Source organism: Corvus hawaiiensis, chromosome 3 (genome assembly GCF_020740725.1).
Source record: "Corvus hawaiiensis isolate bCorHaw1 chromosome 3, bCorHaw1.pri.cur, whole genome shotgun sequence".
NCBI lineage: Eukaryota > Metazoa > Chordata > Aves > Passeriformes > Corvidae > Corvus > Corvus hawaiiensis.
In genome coordinates this window covers 105,974,420-105,990,852 of record NC_063215.1, presented here as the reverse complement: position 1 = coordinate 105,990,852, position 16,433 = coordinate 105,974,420, and the positions used below count along the sequence as shown (strand labels likewise).

The window sequence follows — 16,433 nt, the reverse complement described above, 5'->3', positions numbered from 1 at the left end:
GGAACAATCTCTTTCCACCCGTGACCTGGAAGATATTCTGACAAGAATGAAGAAGAAAGTAAGTGCTTGGTAGGAGAAATGTCTCCTTTGTGCAAGTATTGCCACTGCTGATATGAGATCAAACATACCTAATCTTATCTCATTCCTTTTCTGCCAAATCATTTTGCTCCTGGGAATGAACTGTTGATCCGTAGCCTGTTCATCTGCAGAGCACAAAGGAATTGATAATATTAGGGGAAAAGTGGGGTATTGGATATTTTGTATATTGGCCACAAACAGGGAAGGGAAAGAGGAGAAAATGGGTTTACATTTAAGCATAACCCCCCACCCCACTATCCCTACTCTGCCCCCAGTGACGCAATTAAGTGAGAACAGTGCTTCTGGAGATAACAGAGTCTTTGCAAAAGACACAGGAAGCAGTAGTGCCAAGAAAATTTCCAAATATTCAAAAGATGTCCCAGTCAATCCCAATTCCTACAATTACTATCTGTCTTCTGGGAATACTGCCCTGCTGTCATGCCCTGTGCAGCTGGAAGAAGCTTGGTGAATTCAGCAGCATCCAGAGGAAAATCATTTGTTTGCCTGGGTTATTTTTTTATTCTTTTTACCTACGTTATAGAAGGGAGTGTGGCTTTGTGCAGCACCAGGGAGAGTGAGTGTGGAACCAAATCAACTTCCAACACAATGGGCCAACCTCCAAAGAGTCCAAATTTTTCTGCAGCTTCCTTTAAGAGCATTAGTTCCCTACCAGTTTGCATTATTCCCATTTATGCTCAAGAGGAATGAATTGGGGATTTTAGACTGCTGCTCAGTATGGTAGCAGCCATAACCTGCCTTGGGCTATTGAAAACAAAGAGTTGGCATCACTGAACCTCTGGCCTGTTTCCTTCTGTAAGTTCGGAAAGGTTTGCCCAAGCCTTGGTAGCAGTGATCCTGGTTATAAGTTGTGTTTTAAACAGGTAATTTCCTATTTTACATTCTAAAGATCCATGGGGTTTCTTTATGCCTTTGTAGGGGATGGAAACGCAGAAGGATGAACACCCATCTGTCGAGAAGCCTGTGAAGAAGAGGAGCGATGGCTCGAAGAAGCCCCAGGCCACATTGCCTTCTAGTAAACGGTACTGAGCACTTTAGTTAGATGTGACAAAGCACGTGGCAAGCTTTACATGTCTCTTCCTCAGGAAAATCTTTCTGGTGGAGATGACCTGTGCCAGAGATTGTTTCCTTTCCCTACAAATGCTCTATCATAAAAAATGTCTCCTTCTGCATTACGCTGAACACAACTTCTCTGGAAGGGTTTCCACAAAAAATGGGCGACAAAAAGACACCCATTGGTTGCAGCTCAGAAGATCCAGTGCAGTGGCAAGGACAGTGCTGTGGAGGCTGTGAGAGGGCCATGTCTCCGCTGCCTCACTTGGGACAAGTAAATTCAAGCAGGGTTTTTTTCCTCTGAGAGCAGTCTTTTTCAGATGGGTGTTTTGATGAGAAGTCCCAGTCTAGAAGCAAGATGCCGTTCCCCAAAATAGCACTTCCCATGCATGTGGTTTGGCCTTCCTGAGTCATGGTTTTCTTACCCTCAGACAGTACCAAGATGAGTAGTAAGTAGCAAGCCAGTTCCTGAGCAACTTTGGTCAACAGGTGTCTCAATGTGGACGTTTTGTCTTGACATTCCTGTCCTTCATACTGTTTGCTTGATGGACAGCATGTTTGGTTTATTTCCCCCTGTGCTGCAATCAGCATTTGAGACAGGAATTTGGTCCTTGCTGTCTCTTCCTGCCAGTGGGAGAGCTACTTGTACCTGTTGTCCTCTGATAACAGAGGGGATTTATTTAGCTCTGTCATGCTCAGCGCTGGCAGGAGAGTGACCACATGCCTCAGTAGCATAGTCAGGATCTTCCCATGCTCAAGAGAGTTGTTCCCAGTGGGTTTGTTAAGCTGTGGATCTAGTCTCTAGGGAAGCAATCATGTGAGCGTAGTGCTGGGATGTCTGGCTTCTGTTTTTATCCCTGTTACGGATTTTCTGGATCCTTCAGATATGCCCCTATCCATCTGTTCAGATGCATCTGAGCTACTTTTCCAGATTGTCATGCCTGCTGTAGAGACACTTCTCCAGAGGGATGAGTTTCCTTATTATAAGACGCACACCTCCCTCATGATGAGGCATTTAAACATGGAAGTAGCGTCTCTCTTTCTTCACAAAGCAGTGCGACATGTGTACCTGGGAAGCCGTCTGGAGATAAGTGAGATGCATCTCATCCTTGGTTTTCCTGAGTAAGCACTGGTGAGAATGTTGCTTGCAGATTGTCTCCTGTAATGATTGTGTAGCGGGTTTGGTTTGTAACCAGGCAGAAACACCAATTTAGTGTAGTGGTTTGGTCCAAAATACTCATTACTATTTACCTTCTGTGAGATAAGAATTAGGAGAAACGCAAAGCAGGCACCAAACTTGAAAGAATAGAAAGAAGTTTATTAACAGACCTAAAAGAAGAAAAAAAAAGTCATACCATGCCTTCAGAACACTTCTCCTCCCCCCTGCCTTTCTCCCTTCTTGCAGTGATAATGTAAAAAGACAGCCCTTGAGATGTTCAGTCTGTTTACCACTTCCATAATAACCTTGTTCAGTCCATTTAGGAAGAGGAGTCTCTTGCCCATGCTATGAAAACATTATCGCAAGGAGCCAGCCACCCGGGTTGGTTCTCTGCTTGCATGTGAGTCCCTTCCCCCGTCTTGCAGCTTTTCCCACAACTGCTTTCGAGGGTCCACTCTTGAATTGCTGGGGTAAAATTTTAAGGTTGAGCCGTTCAGAAACAAAAGTTCTCTTCACCCATCTCTGGGAGTATTTCATTTCTAAGAATAGAGGCCCTTCTCCTTCCCTGGAAGCAAAGGGTCTTCCTCATCTTCCTCTTTAGAACTATCTCTGGGAGCATCTCTAGGACCTGAGGTTTTCTCCTTTTCCATTTGGAGCAAAAGTCCTCATCACTTCCATCTCTCCCTGTTCAAACTTCTCATGAAATTACAGCTGCGTCAGCATCTGCTTATCTCAGCGCAGGTGCTTTTGCTCACAAGTACAAGTTGAATGCTCCACCCCCCATGCCTTCATGAAATTACAGCAGGTACTCTGATCGATCATAGCTTCACAACAGAATTTCAGCTTTAAGCATCTCCTCTTTCACTTCCCTCCGGTTTTCAGCTCTTCATAGCACTAAAAGGGTTAATCTCACCTAGGCCTTGCAGCTGGAATGTGGCTTATCGCTGTTGGTCACATGACCTCTGCCAGACAGCCGTGCAGCTTTAGCTGAATCTTGGCAGCTCTGGAGAGGGGGAGCCGAGCCGCTCCGGCTGCCCACAGCCCTGCTGTGGGGGGGGTTCCGCGGGTGGAACAGGGCCCGTCGGCTCCAGGATGGCCGTGGCCCGACCCGGCCTGGCCTGAGCAGGGCCTGGGCCGGGCCCGCTGGCCCCCACACGGGGCCCGCAGCCACCTGTCCCAGCACCGGAAACAAGACAGAGAGAGTCTGCCTCGGGGTTTCCTGTTCTTAAGTGTGGATCACAGAGGCGGTCACAACTTTAAGTGGCTTAAAGAATTGTCCATATTCAAAGTGGCCAGCTGATAGGTTCTGTCAGGTCACAGAAGGAGCTGTAAGCACTCCTTTGCAAGAACATCACTTCCGGGACTATGCTTGCTAACCCATGACAGATTGTCATGAGGTCTCCCGTTGTTTTTCAGATCAGGATTTTCTAGCTTGAAATCACATCATTAGGAAACCTCCCCAAGATGTTCTGCTCACAATTAACTGAAGGTATGATCACCAACAGGTCCGCATTTGGTTTTATTCAACAGGGTGAAGTCTACCTCTGATGGACGCCTCCTACGCCGCCCAAAAGCCCAGGTCACGTTACCTCCGGCTGTGGAAGAAACGGAGTCGCTCCAGAAGCTGTACAATCTCCTGGAAGCCAAGGAGTTTAAGACACGGATGGAAGGAGTGGCACTCCTCCTAGACCTGTGCAAAAGCAGCCCCCAGCTCGTCTCCACTAACACTGTCCAAGTATGTAGGGTGTCTTCATTGTTCCTTTCCTTTAGCTCCTTTCCCAAGCCTGTAGCAGGCAAGTTAATTCAGTGTGTCTTGGCACTACATCCTGGCTGTGTGGGACAGGCTGGTGCCTCTTACCCTGAAATATTTAATTCAGGTCCACGCTTCAGGACAAGTTCTTTCGGTCCAGATGTATTTGTCTGGCAGGTGCCTATTGATGCTGTTCATCAGAGGAGGACAGAGTTTTCTGCTGGTGTAACTTCTGCTGTCTCCTACTCCCACTTGGGTTAAGTGAAGGGAATCCAGCCACTGAAAGCGTGGCAATTATTCTCCAGACAAAAAAATGGGTTTGGATGGGGAAGAGAAGTATCAGGCTGGGCTGGTTTAAACCAATTTTTTTTAAAAGGATACTTCCGTAAACTCCGACTTGTCTTGCACAGGCACAACTCTGGTTACTCATTTCCATCGGCATCCCTAGTCCTCTTGGTAAAGACGGTGCTCACCCTTCTTGGGGGGGTCTTTTTTCTCTTTGGAAAAGGAGGGAAATGGCTAGGGACAGATCTCTTCCTTCTCCTCCCAGTAGCTGCTTTTTCCCTTTGTCCAGAAAATGGTGCCTGATAATGTGGCTGTCAAGGGACTGAACCTGCTCTAATGAGAGCGGTCCAGCACATTAAATTTCAGAAGTCTACCTGCTGGGTAGACAATTGGTCTGGATCCTGGAAGAGTTGATCAGAGCCCTGCACTTCTCCAGACACAGGTTCTGAGACAGATGGAACAAAACCTGGATCTCCTCCAGCCATAGTTTTGGCAAAATCGTAACTGCCCTCAGAACTTGAGGCAACTGTGTAGAAAAAGGGGCATTGTAAATATCTGGTTCCATACTTCGAAAGCAAAGATACCGTTTTGCATCAATAAATGGGATGAATTTAATGACTGAAATGTGGAGAGAAACACCATAGGAACTATTCTGTCCCCACCCAAAGCTCTTCAAAATATATGAAAATCTTTCAACCAGCATGAGGTTGCGCAACCATTCCAGTGAGCGGCCCACAGGAAAACAGGGAAATTGTGCAAGCAAGTGGTGACCTGACAGGAAGGATCACTTTCATCTTTTACATTGCTGAGTGCTCACTTCTGCGTCCCTTCCTCAAACAAGGACATTTTAATCCAGCTTTCATGTTGTTTGTTCTCTTCACAGATTTTTGATTATTTTGTCCCGAGACTTGGTGATACGCACAAGAAAGTGAAGCAGAAGGCGCTGGACGTGCTGGCTGAAATCGTAGGCATCCTGAAAGATGGCTTAAACCCGGTGATCATCTGTCTGGTTGAAGGAATAACAAACAACCTAAACTCAAAGGACCCCGGGGTTTATGCCGCAGCTGTGAAAGCGCTGGAAGAATCCATGGCTCACTTAGGTAAGGCTGAGCCCTGGCATGGACTCTCCTCAAGTGTGTCTCTGCCTCTGCGAGTCAAGAGAACGCTGAGTGCCTTGACAGCTGTTGTTGTCTGTGGAAACCTCCAGCTGACATCCACCAGAAGCTGTGCAGGTGCAGTCCTTACGCACCAGTCCCCCAGCAGGCTTGAATGTGCATCAGCATTTCCCAAAAGTCCCAGGAGCCCTTGGCTCTGTGCTGCTTGTCTGAAGAGGAAGTGCTGGACTACAGCTTTGCTGGAATTCAGGGCCAAAGGGATTTTTGGAGTTTGCCTGGGCCCCAGTTGACTTCCCAAATGAATAGCTTTGCTGTTGGCATGAAGGGACAGCGGCGCATCAGAACCTCTGCAGAGCAGCCTCCTGGAAGGCTCCACATCATAGGCATTAGCTTCATTAGGACAGCAGGATCAGTTCTTTACTGCATGCTTGCATGAAGATCATTTGGGACCTCCTTTTTGTATCTCATGCAGGAAAGGAGCTCTTAATAATACCCTGCTACTGAAACCCACACTGGGGTGTAGCTCTGTAGTGGTTCCCAATGAAGCAGATTGCCTGCTTTGTCACTGCCAGCCTGGGTGACCCTGTGAGGGACCAAACTTCATCCCACACACGTTCTGTCTCCAGGAAAAGCTTGCCTTGGCTTATTAGAGTGGCAGGACTCGAGGCTTGCAGGCCAATGCAGGCAACAGTAAATTCAAACATGACCCCCAAAACTGCGACAGATAGGCACAAGGAAAACCAAAATACATACGCCGGTCAAGTATTGGGAAATCAGTTCATTTTCCAGTCTCTCTGCCAAGATCTGATTTCACAGATGTTACAGAAACCCACAGGCTACTGAGGCACTGAGCACTAATAGCTCTTGTATGAGTAACTTGGAGTCTTGTCCCTAGATCCACACAGGTAACCTGACAATTTAAAAACAGCTTATCCTTCAGGTGGGAACGGAGGTGTGCATTTTGGAGCCTTCTCACCCTTTTCCATAGGGGAGAGAGAAGATCACCTCTGCAAAGCTCTGGGATGCAAAACCTTTTCACTGCTTACGTGTGATTGAAGTCTTGAGGTCCCTGATGTGAAATGTTTAACATAGCTCCTGGTACAGCAGACAACTTTGGATTTAAAAAGTGACAGGAGAGCTTTTCTTTTGGAATTTAAAATCTTCCCAAGTAGGCTGGAAGGAAAGAAGAAAAGGATTCAAAAATCGGCAGGAATTTCCTTTCTTTTGCAAAATGTAGTTGCCCCTGCCCTTTCCCTCCCCACTGTCCTTTCTCTTATGACCTCAGAAGAGAGAGCAGAAATGTGTGTTTCCCTTGTAGATAAAGTATCCCTGATGAAAGAGTTCAGCCACCGCAGGAGTGAACTGAAGGGCCAAGCTCTGCTGGATGTCACGGAGCATCTCTCAGGTATGGCCTCCCCTTCTAAGGCAAGAGGTCTTCCGAGGCAGAATTTACAGGGAATGCCAGTGAATAGACACTAGAGTGGCTCCTCCAAATCAGGAGGTGCTGAGCTTGTCCCTCCTGCCCAATACCCATGGAAGGTGTATTGGGCAGGTTTTCCCTGGCTGCTGCAGAGGTGTGCAGCATCTGAGATGGGGGCGGCACTCGGCCTCGGGGCTGAGCTCTCACTGGGGCATCTCAGAAGCTGCCTCCAGGAAAGGGAGGGGCTAAAAATTCCCAAGCTGGCTCCTCTCTTGGAAGCTCAGGGACAGCTCTGATCCTTTAGGGAAAATGGTGGCAAATGCTGTTTCAGGGGATCGGTTTGTTTTGTCCTCACAGAATTCTTGCTTTGCTCTTGGAAAGTTTTGAGGCGGAAGCCTGCAGTGCCTGGGGGTCACAGCTTAGGTCCAAACTCAGCACACATGTTAGAGGCACGGATTTTGTGCAAGGCAGCCTTTGGGGGCAGAGGGGCAGAAGCAGAGTGCTGAGGCTCCCTGCCTGTGCTGTGGAAGTGCCATTGGACTGAGCATTTCAGGGTGTGCAGTCAGGGTCTTCCTATGTCAGCGCTGCCCAAAATGCTCCAAATGCAGCTGATAATTGATTGCTCAGAGGAGCTTGCTATGTCAGCAATAGCCAAGGGATGGAAAAATGATAACCTCAATATATACTAGAGAAGACAGTGTATAGCCTTGCTTTATTTATAGCCTTGCTTTAGCGGGGTCTAAATCCACTGCTAATTAAGCCAGGTCACAAAAACGGAGTCATCCTTTTTATTAGAAATCTCTCAATTTCCTCTCTAAAGTGCCTTTCAAACCTTCAGCAGTGGGTTTAGACAACTTCTAAATGGAAATAAACAGCAATTTGACATTTTGGTCATTCATCATGCCAGAAACAGATTGTGGAATGATTTAGTAAAGCTGTGAAGTCTGCCACAGGTACAAGGCTCGGATCTGGAGAAATTAGTCCTGAGGGCTTGGTGGTTCTGTTTTGGGGATGTTCAGCTGCTTTGCCCATTTCTGGATCATGGGGCTCTCACTGTTATTTCACTGATCTTAGCCAGAGAGACTCCCAAAATCACAACTAGAGGTAGATCCTTGTTTGCATTAAGGCTGGTGGTTAAGAAGTTTGTGTCTCTCTTCCGGCAGCGCTTGTGGCATGGGTTTATCCCAGGAGCCCCGAAGTCGTCCAGCGCTACGCCCTGCCCGTGCTCTGGTCCTTCCTGGGGAACAAGGCGCTGCCTGTCCGAAGCGCCAATGTCCGCACTGTGGTCACCAAGCTTGCCTGCGCCCTCTACAAGGTGATGGGCGCCAAGCTGAGGAAGCATGCTGCCAGCCAGCCTCCGCATGTGCGGGAAAACCTCTCCGACATTTTGGGCTGGTGAAGGCTCAATGACCTGCAGGAAGATGACAAAGTGCTGAGTTGGACACCTCCGGACGTGACTTCTTAGCTGTGCCAAAAAGGACAGAATGCAAAGGAAGGGTGTGCACCTGCCCCCGCTCTCTCCACCCCCCTTCCTAGTCGTGGCATGGGGTGCCTGAAGCAACTTCCAATTGAGGACAAGGTGAAGGCTGAGCATGGCTCAGCCTCACAAAGAGGTAAGGCGGGAGCTGGGCCGCTCTCTGGCGGGAGGAAGGCTCTTGTGCCAGCCTAGAGAGCCTGGGCACATTGCCAGGGAACAGTTCTGCCCTGCATGTGCCCCCTGCACTGAGCTGTGCTGCTCCCAGTGCCCCGTGGAGCTGTAGGGCTGCTCAGCTGTGGGGCCGGGAGAGGAGCAGGAGGGTGCGTGTGCAGCTGAGCCATTCCTGGAAAGCACAGGCCTCTGGGCTCCCTGCTGTCCCAGGGCAGCCCAGAGGCCAGGCTGTTCCTGTGCTGGCTCTGTGCAAGTGGGTCAGGGTGTCTCCCTGGTCTGCCTCAAGTGGCTGCTGGCAGGAGAGTGTTTCCCTGTGCAGCTCTTTAGAAGTTTCCAGGTGGTCTGTCCCATTAAATACGTAGCTTCTGATGCTTTAGGTTTGCATTGCGGCCTCTGTTATATTTTGTGTCTCCACTTTGCAGGCGTGACTGGCTACAGTCTTATCAAGAAGTTTTCCTTGGACATTTCCTATGTTCCCTAACCGACAAAGCCCTTGCCTCCTGTCCAGAAGAGCTCTCTTTCCTCGAGCTCAGGAAGAAGGTGCTGCCTGTCCGAAGAATGTTTGAAGATTTGGATTTATACGTTAGGCTTTGTAGTTACAGATGTACATATGTTCTGACATGTAGATGTAGTTTGAATAAATGTGTTGTCATTTTATCTTTTAAATTTTGAAACTAGATTTTCAACAGTATATATTTTATTTTGATTGGTTTTGTTTGTTTTAAATAAAATAATTTTTAAAAAAAACAAGCCGAGAATGTGAGACCTGCTAGCCTAGAGGTTGTCAGAGTGCAGCTGACTCAACGTGCCACTGTCTCACGGTATTCTTTCCTCACAGCGCCTCTCCTCTTCCTCTTTTGCCATGTTTTCTTCATGTCATTTGTGCTGCTGTTTGTTATTTAGCATTACAATGGGGCCACCTATTACCATGTTTGGGGGACAATGGACCCAGAAGATCCTGTGTAGTCTCCAGTTTTCTGCCTCGATCTATTCTGTGCTCACAAAAGGCCTGAGCAAAGCAACAAAGAGAATGTGCCCAAATCCCAAAGCTTTGCTCCTTTGCAATGTCAGACGGATCTGGCTCAGAGGTGTCTTCAATCACAATTCCATAGGTAAGAAGAGGACGTGTATTTCACTGGGAAAAGAGGCACTGCTTTGGAAAAGGCATCTGTATGTATATTTACCCAGGACAGCAGTCCAACGGCGTTGTTTGCAACTTGTTTGCAGAAGGATGAGTGGACTGTGAGGTTATTGAACAGGTGACAAGGGTTCCTCAAATCTGTACCCTAGCCTGGGTGCCATTCAGCCCAGAGTTATGGGGTAATGGCGTAGTATTTATAAATCCCACACATATTCTGCCTCCAAGAAAAGCTTGGCTTGGCTTAATCGAGTGAAATAAATAGAAGAGCAACGAAATGGACATTTAAACTCATCACTTTAGAGTGATTCTCCTGCTTTCCAATGTCAGCCCTGTACCTCATGCTCCCAAGGCTTGTTATGAACGAGTGTTTGAGATTGCTTAAAAATTCACTGTCAAGGTTATCAGTAAAACCAGATTGAATATGTCCTAGGTTACAGTGTAAGATGCAACCAAGAGTATGTATTCTATTGTCACCTTCACAAGCTGTTAAAACAGATGGGGCTGTGTTTGTTATCTCCTACCATGACTCATCCTTGATAAATCCCTCTGGGGGCTATCTCTGTTTAATGGGCAATCAATGACCCACCCCATGACTCACAGAATTACATCAGCCCATTGGGAGATGCTCCACCCAGGGGGAGGAGCCAAGCATTCCCACCTGGATATAATCAGGTAGGATTGAAGCACAAGCAGCTCTTCTCTACTGGATTCCCAGAGGATAAGAGCTACTACTGGACCCTCTTCTGAAAACCAGAGTCTTCTACAGGATCACTGCTTCAATAGGACCACTTCATCTGGGCTCCTACCACCACCCTGACTAACAGGGTGTCAGGTTGTATCCTGACTCTGTCAGTGTTCTTGTACTATTGCAATTATTTTAATTTTCCTATTAAATTGCAGTTCTGTCTTGTGATCTCTCACTGGTTTGTTTTCAAACTAGTACAGAATGTTAAGTAACAGCTCAACAAAATTTGTTGGCAACATTCACACTATTACTTACTAGTCCTTTAAGGCACAACAAGGAAAAAAAGCAACAAACAAAATGCAGTCAATCAAACTAGACATGAACTGAGAACTCTCTCTCTCTGTGTGTGTGTTTAGACGGGTTTGACAAAGGGAGAGAAAGGACAAGGATGAAAAGGAATGTGGCCTAAAAGCTTAACAGCACTCAAGCTTAACAGTAGTTAAACTGGAGCCGTGAGGAGTGGGGGTATTGGCCCAGGATCCATTGTTGATCGACGATCCTTGAGCTCGCTGGCTCTGAGAGGCCCCACTGGAGGTTGCCAGTGGCAGCCGCTGTGGTCCAGGAGAGCTTCCAGGGCTTCCTTTTGGACCGCTGTTTATGGGCCACAAGACAGTGGGCTTCAGTCATAAAATGCTTCATCATGGCCGCACTTTGGGTCAGCACCCTGTCTTTGGAAGTGCAAGAAGAAGGATGTTATGGCCTTCAGGCAAGAAAAGTAGTTTCCAAGACTGTTCATAGAAAACCCCAGGAGCTGGTTAGACAGCACAAGTTCCTGGGAGCACTCAGTGTTTTGGGCAAGCTCAAGAGGAGCTGAGTCCAGGGGCTGTTCATCAAGGCTGGGGCCTAACAAGCATTTCTGAGATCACAGTGTGGCCTGACAAGGCCAGGGAAGATTCACCACCACAGTGTGAAGCATGAAGTTTTGATGTGGAGTGAAAAGCCGCTGCATGAAGTTTTGATGTGGAGTAAAAAGCCATGGCCCAGTGGAAGCCCGGGGCAGTTTCCTCAGGCCTGCGGGAGAATCCCACTGCAGATCCTTGTGCCACTGATTCCATCTCTCCCCACCTTTCTCAGTTCTTGGTGGCAAGGTCACTTAGGTTAGACACACAGCTCCCAAGAAGTGCTCCTGTATTTCTCTATACAATGAATTAAAGTGAGATTACACATCCCAAATCTGTGTTTTCTTTCTGGCAATCTGACTGATTGCAGGAATTTCTGGAACAACAAACTTGCTTCCTCAAATATTTCCTGTGCATGGTAATGAGCACAGAGGAAAGATTTAATGTTAAAAGCTTTGCCCAGGCAATGCTCTTTTGACAAGTTCCCTCCTTAGCTCTCCTTGGGAAGATCTGAAAGGTTCAATTGATGCCATGAAGATTTTTGCCTTTTCTTCTATACCCCGTTATACTTTTTTACAGCTTCTGTATTCCTAGTGCTTTTTGCCTACATTCTTGGACTTGTTTGTCAAGCTAAGAGACTAAACATTTTAGAAGCTTCGTAGCTAGGGATCAGTGTGCCCCAGACCCCAAGGTCCTCTCCAGAACACATTCTGTAAACCAAGATAGAACCATCCAGGGGAAGGTTCCTTGGGGAGGGGGGCTCACTTGAGCCTCTCATTGGGGAATCTTTGATAGATATGCTAATTAGTAAAACCTATAATGTTATACCCAATGTTGAGAGGGGAGACACAGAGAGATAGACTCGGCAGGGTGCATCTTGATGCCTATGACCTGGACGTGTACACCTAAGGATCCTTAAAATAAATACCAAGGTAAAATCCCTTTTCCCCTTCTAACCGTGCATGACTCTTGATTTTAAGACCAAGAAAAGGCATCACAATGACCCCAGCAAAAGCTCCTGCAATGGCCGCCCGCCAGCAGAGCAGGGCTGTCAGCTGTGAACCAAGTGTTGCCACAGGCAGCAGCTTACCCAGGGCAGCAAATCAGGAGCTAGGAAGGAGCTGATCTGAAGGCCAAACCTCCTTAGCTCCTTCCAAGAGCACTGCAACAATTCCTCATTCCAAGGAGGTGCAGTGCTGGACACCAGAGCTCTGCGTGAGGACTGGACACAAGTTTGCTCCCACTGAGTGCTGTGATGGTTTCTGCAGGAGCTCTGGGCTCCTGTGCCTGCCGGACACCATGCGGAGAGAAGGAGCCGAGTACACTGACACACCTTTGCCTCGAGCATAGCCCGGCCTTGACCAAACACACTGAAAGGTTTCCCCTTTGGCCCATGTCTCGAAACGTCCGGTCAGCTGTTTGACGACTCCAGTTGGTTTGGTGTAAAAGAACTTCCCTCAGAAATACTAGTGTCTTGGGGTAACTTTATGATGTGTATCCCATATTGCTGCCCTATGCCCAGAAATTAATTTTTGTGCCTTTTTATGCCTTTAAACTGAGCCTGAGAGGGGGAAGGGAAAACTGAGCAAAACTTTTTCAAAGCAGTTTGCAGCTTGTTCAAGGTCACACACAGATAGTGACATTTTCTCCAGCTGCGGCAGGGGAGGGAGGAGGCACCCGGCTTGCGGCTGCCCGGTCAGCTTTTGGCCAGTTGTTCAGTTTCTTTTTCTCCAGAGAGAGACTGAGAGTTGAACTTTTTTTCCTTCCCTGGAATTTCAGATTTTCTCCCTTTTCTACTGCACTGCTTCAATTATCAGAGCATAGTGGGAGGACTTTCCATCAAGCACAGAGGGCCTGGCCCTGGGCCAAGTCCCAGCTCCAAGGAGACCAAAGGGAGGACTCTTAACACTTTGCCAGGTTTTTTCTCCACAGCGAGAGATTTTTATTAGTTAGCATTATTTTCCTTTTCCCGTGTGTTTGTTAAAGAAATCGTTTTTATCTCTTTCACTTTCCTTTGAGGAAAATTTATTTTTTCCCAAACCTGGTGGGGGAGGGGTGGTGATGTGCCTTCTCTCAGGGGATATATTTCTAAATTTGGCCAAACTGGTACAACTAGGTTTGCCTTCCTCCATGCCTTCCTCTCAGCAGCCTTGGGGATGTTCCTATGTGAAGCCATCTGTCTCAGTTTGAGAAAACTTAGGGCAGTCTGGAATTAGTTGTCTCCTCTAAACTGTTCCAACAATCCCTTTCCAGCAATAGGAAATGAATACTAATAGATGAAAGTGGAAAAAACCCAACATTTTATTAACAAACAGAATGCCCACAAGGCAAGGAAAAATAAGTAAGTAACTTGTAGATATCAAACTGTCAGACCTCACCGTCCTCCCACTGGAACAAAGACCCAAAATGCCAGAGGAAAACCCGCCCAGGACAAGCGTTACAAGATGGCGCTGGCTTCTCTCTCGGGAAAAACAGGAGCTATCACGGAGTAGTTCTAGCAGCAGATGAAAGCTCGGTGGCTCGCCCAGCGTCGACTTCCACCCCACGGCAGAGCTCCGCAGAACGGTCATGGCAGGTGAGGCGGCTGGGCTGGTGCCCCTCGAGGTCTTTTCTCCCCGGCGTGGCTCAGCTCACAGACTCTTGGGCTGGGAGCGGGGCCACTCCACTTCTGCAGGCACGATGTCCCCGGTCTTGGACAAACAGTTTTCTCCTAGGAGAGCCCTGCATACTGTTCCACACATCTTTCCTAAAGGCCCAAACCAACTCCAGACACTGTACCTACAGCAGGTTTCCACAAAGGGCTGCAGAAATCCAGGACAGCTGCAAGTGAGTGTCGGAAGGATTTTATCCGGGTCCTGACAACAGAAATCTTAATAATCTGAAGGAATTTCATTCAGATGTAGCATAGGATCTGAGTTTTTTCTATTGATATGTTTCATGATGACGAACAAGCCGGTACAAGGCTGACATGTGAAAGCATGAGCATGTCCTCCAAAGTGACCAGATTAATTGTCCATTTTATTATTCTTCTGGTTTTTCCCCTCATATAAGCCAAGGCAAGCTTTTCCTGGAGACAGAACATGTGTGGGATGAACTGTGGTCCCTCACAGGGTCACAGGGCTGGCAGTGACAAAGCAGGCAATCTGCTTCATTGGGAACCACTACAGAGCTACACCCCAGTGTGGGTTTCAGTAGCAGGGTATTATTAAGAGCTCCTTTCCTGCATGAGGTACAAAAAGGAGGTCCCTGACGATCATCTTGCAGCCATGCAGTAAAGAACTGATCCTGCTCCCCTAATTAAGCTTTGGCTGTGGCAATGACACTCTTCCCACTCATCTTTTTACACAGACACTTCAGGTTTTCCCCACACTCTTGCAATACTGGCAGTCGCTGTTTCCTATTTACTGTTCTTCCCCAGAGAGTGATGGTATAGCTGCAGCTTGGAAACAAAATGCCCTGAGATCTGGGGATCTTGAAGGAGCATGAAATGCTAATTAAATGTTAATCTGGGTAGCTACCCAGATCTGCACTTACCAGTATTCTGAGGCACCAGCAGGAGGATCATGCATCATTCCCGTTTGTTGGTGTTCCTGTTTCTGGTGTGCAAGAGCAATGACTTAGCGGAGAGACAGAAATGCCCCTATTCAAACAGTGGGTGTGCAAGTAGACATGAAGTTTCACTGCCTTTTCTAGGATATTTTAGAAAGATCTAAGAGAATATTGCAGGAGGGAGCAGGTGCCTAATTTTGTCTCCAGAGGAATCCCCAAAGGACACATCCACTCTGCTGGTGATGGCAACCCCATAAGCTCACGGACTAGTTTTCCCTGATGCATGCCAGCCTTCCCAGGCTTTACTAGTCCGGGATTTGACCCATAGCTAAGCAAACACACGCAGCCACGTGACACAGAGTTTTTCCTCCAGAAAACCTAAGTAACACATTCACATGCATTTTCTTCTCTAACATCCGAGCCTGGAAACCATGAAGACTTTGGTGTCAAAAGGTTACAGTTTGCACAGGGCTCAGAAGTGTTTTTCCCTAAGGCAGAGCAAATTGACATGTGAGGTTTAAAAGCTTCAAATGACTATGAAAGGCAACTGAGAAATAAATTCTGGAAAGGCAGCATTGTCAGTGATCATGCAGCCCACCAAGAGCTGGAGCTGAACCCAGAATTGCTTCTTCCAGCTAGGCAGGAATTCAATATGCTGGCAAGCACTGGTCCATGGTACCAAATGATCCCATACCCGTGGGCTGAATGGCACCCAGGCTAGGGTACAGATTTGAGGAACCCTTGTCACCTGTTCAATAACCTCACAGTCCGCTCATCCTTCTGCAAACAAGTTGCAAACAACGCCGTTGGACTGCTGTCCTGGGTAAATATACATACAGATGCCTTTTCCAAAGCAGTGCCTCTTTTCCCAGTGAAATACACGTCCTCTTCTTACCTATGGAATTGTGATTGAAGACACCTCTGAGCCAGATCCGTCTGACATTGCAAAGGAGCAAAGCTTTGGGATTTGGGCACATTCTCTTTGTTGCTTTGCTCAGGCCTTTTGTGAGCACAGAATAGATCGAGGCAGAAAACTGGAGACTACACAGGATCTTCTGGGTCCATTGTCCCCCAAACATGGTAATAGGTGGCCCCATTGTAATGCTAAATAACAAACAGCAGCACAAATGACATGAAGAAAACATGGCAAAAGAGGAAGAGGAGAGGCGCTGTGAGGAAAGAATACCGTGAGACAGTGGCACGTTGAGTCAGCTGCACTCTGACAACCTCTAGGCTAGCAGGTCTCACATTCTCGGCTTGTTTTTTTTAAAAATTATTTTATTTAAAACAAACAAAACCAATCAAAATAAAATATATACTGTTGAAAATCTAGTTTCAAAATTTAAAAGATAAAATGACAACACATTTATTCAAACTACATCTACATGTCAGAACATATGTACATCTGTAACTACAAAGCCTAACGTATAAATCCAAATCTTCAAACATTCTTCGGACAGGCAGCACCTTCTTCCTGAGCTCGAGGAAAGAGAGCTCTTCTGGACAGGAGGCAAGGGCTTTGTCGGTTAGGGAACATAGGAAATGTCCAAGGAAAACTTCTTGATAAGACTGTAGCCAGTCACGCCTGCAAAGTGGAGACACAAAATATAACAGAGGCCGCAATGCAAACCTA

At 47.2% G+C, this 16,433-nt stretch overlaps 1 protein-coding gene across 2 annotated transcripts; it reads left to right on the top strand.

The window, feature by feature from the left end:
* Positions 1-26: 26 nt before the first annotated feature.
* On the top strand, positions 27-8,425 carry LOC125323390 (TOG array regulator of axonemal microtubules protein 2-like). Of its 2 annotated transcripts, XM_048298307.1 has the most exons (5): positions 27-58; positions 1,015-1,118; positions 3,839-4,043; positions 5,227-5,443; positions 8,042-8,425. In XM_048298307.1, exons 1-5 carry the CDS (start codon positions 47-49, stop codon positions 8,275-8,277), a joined length of 774 nt encoding a protein of 257 aa, XP_048154264.1. In that variant the 5' UTR covers positions 27-46; the 3' UTR covers positions 8,278-8,425. The 2 variants fall into 2 exon arrangements, with proteins under 2 accessions (XP_048154264.1, XP_048154263.1); XM_048298306.1 differs by lacking the exon at positions 8,042-8,425 and having other exon boundaries at positions 5,227-5,826.
* Positions 8,426-16,433: the final 8,008 nt, after the last annotated feature.

Bases quoted from the DNA above. Each gene is read 5' to 3' on its own strand.
- LOC125323390 (XM_048298306.1), top strand. The intron at 1,119-3,838 runs GTACTGAGCACT...TTTATTCAACAG, and splicing joins ACATTGCCTTCTAGTAAACG to GGTGAAGTCTACCTCTGATG. The intron at 4,044-5,226 runs GTATGTAGGGTG...TTCTCTTCACAG, and splicing joins TCTCCACTAACACTGTCCAA to ATTTTTGATTATTTTGTCCC.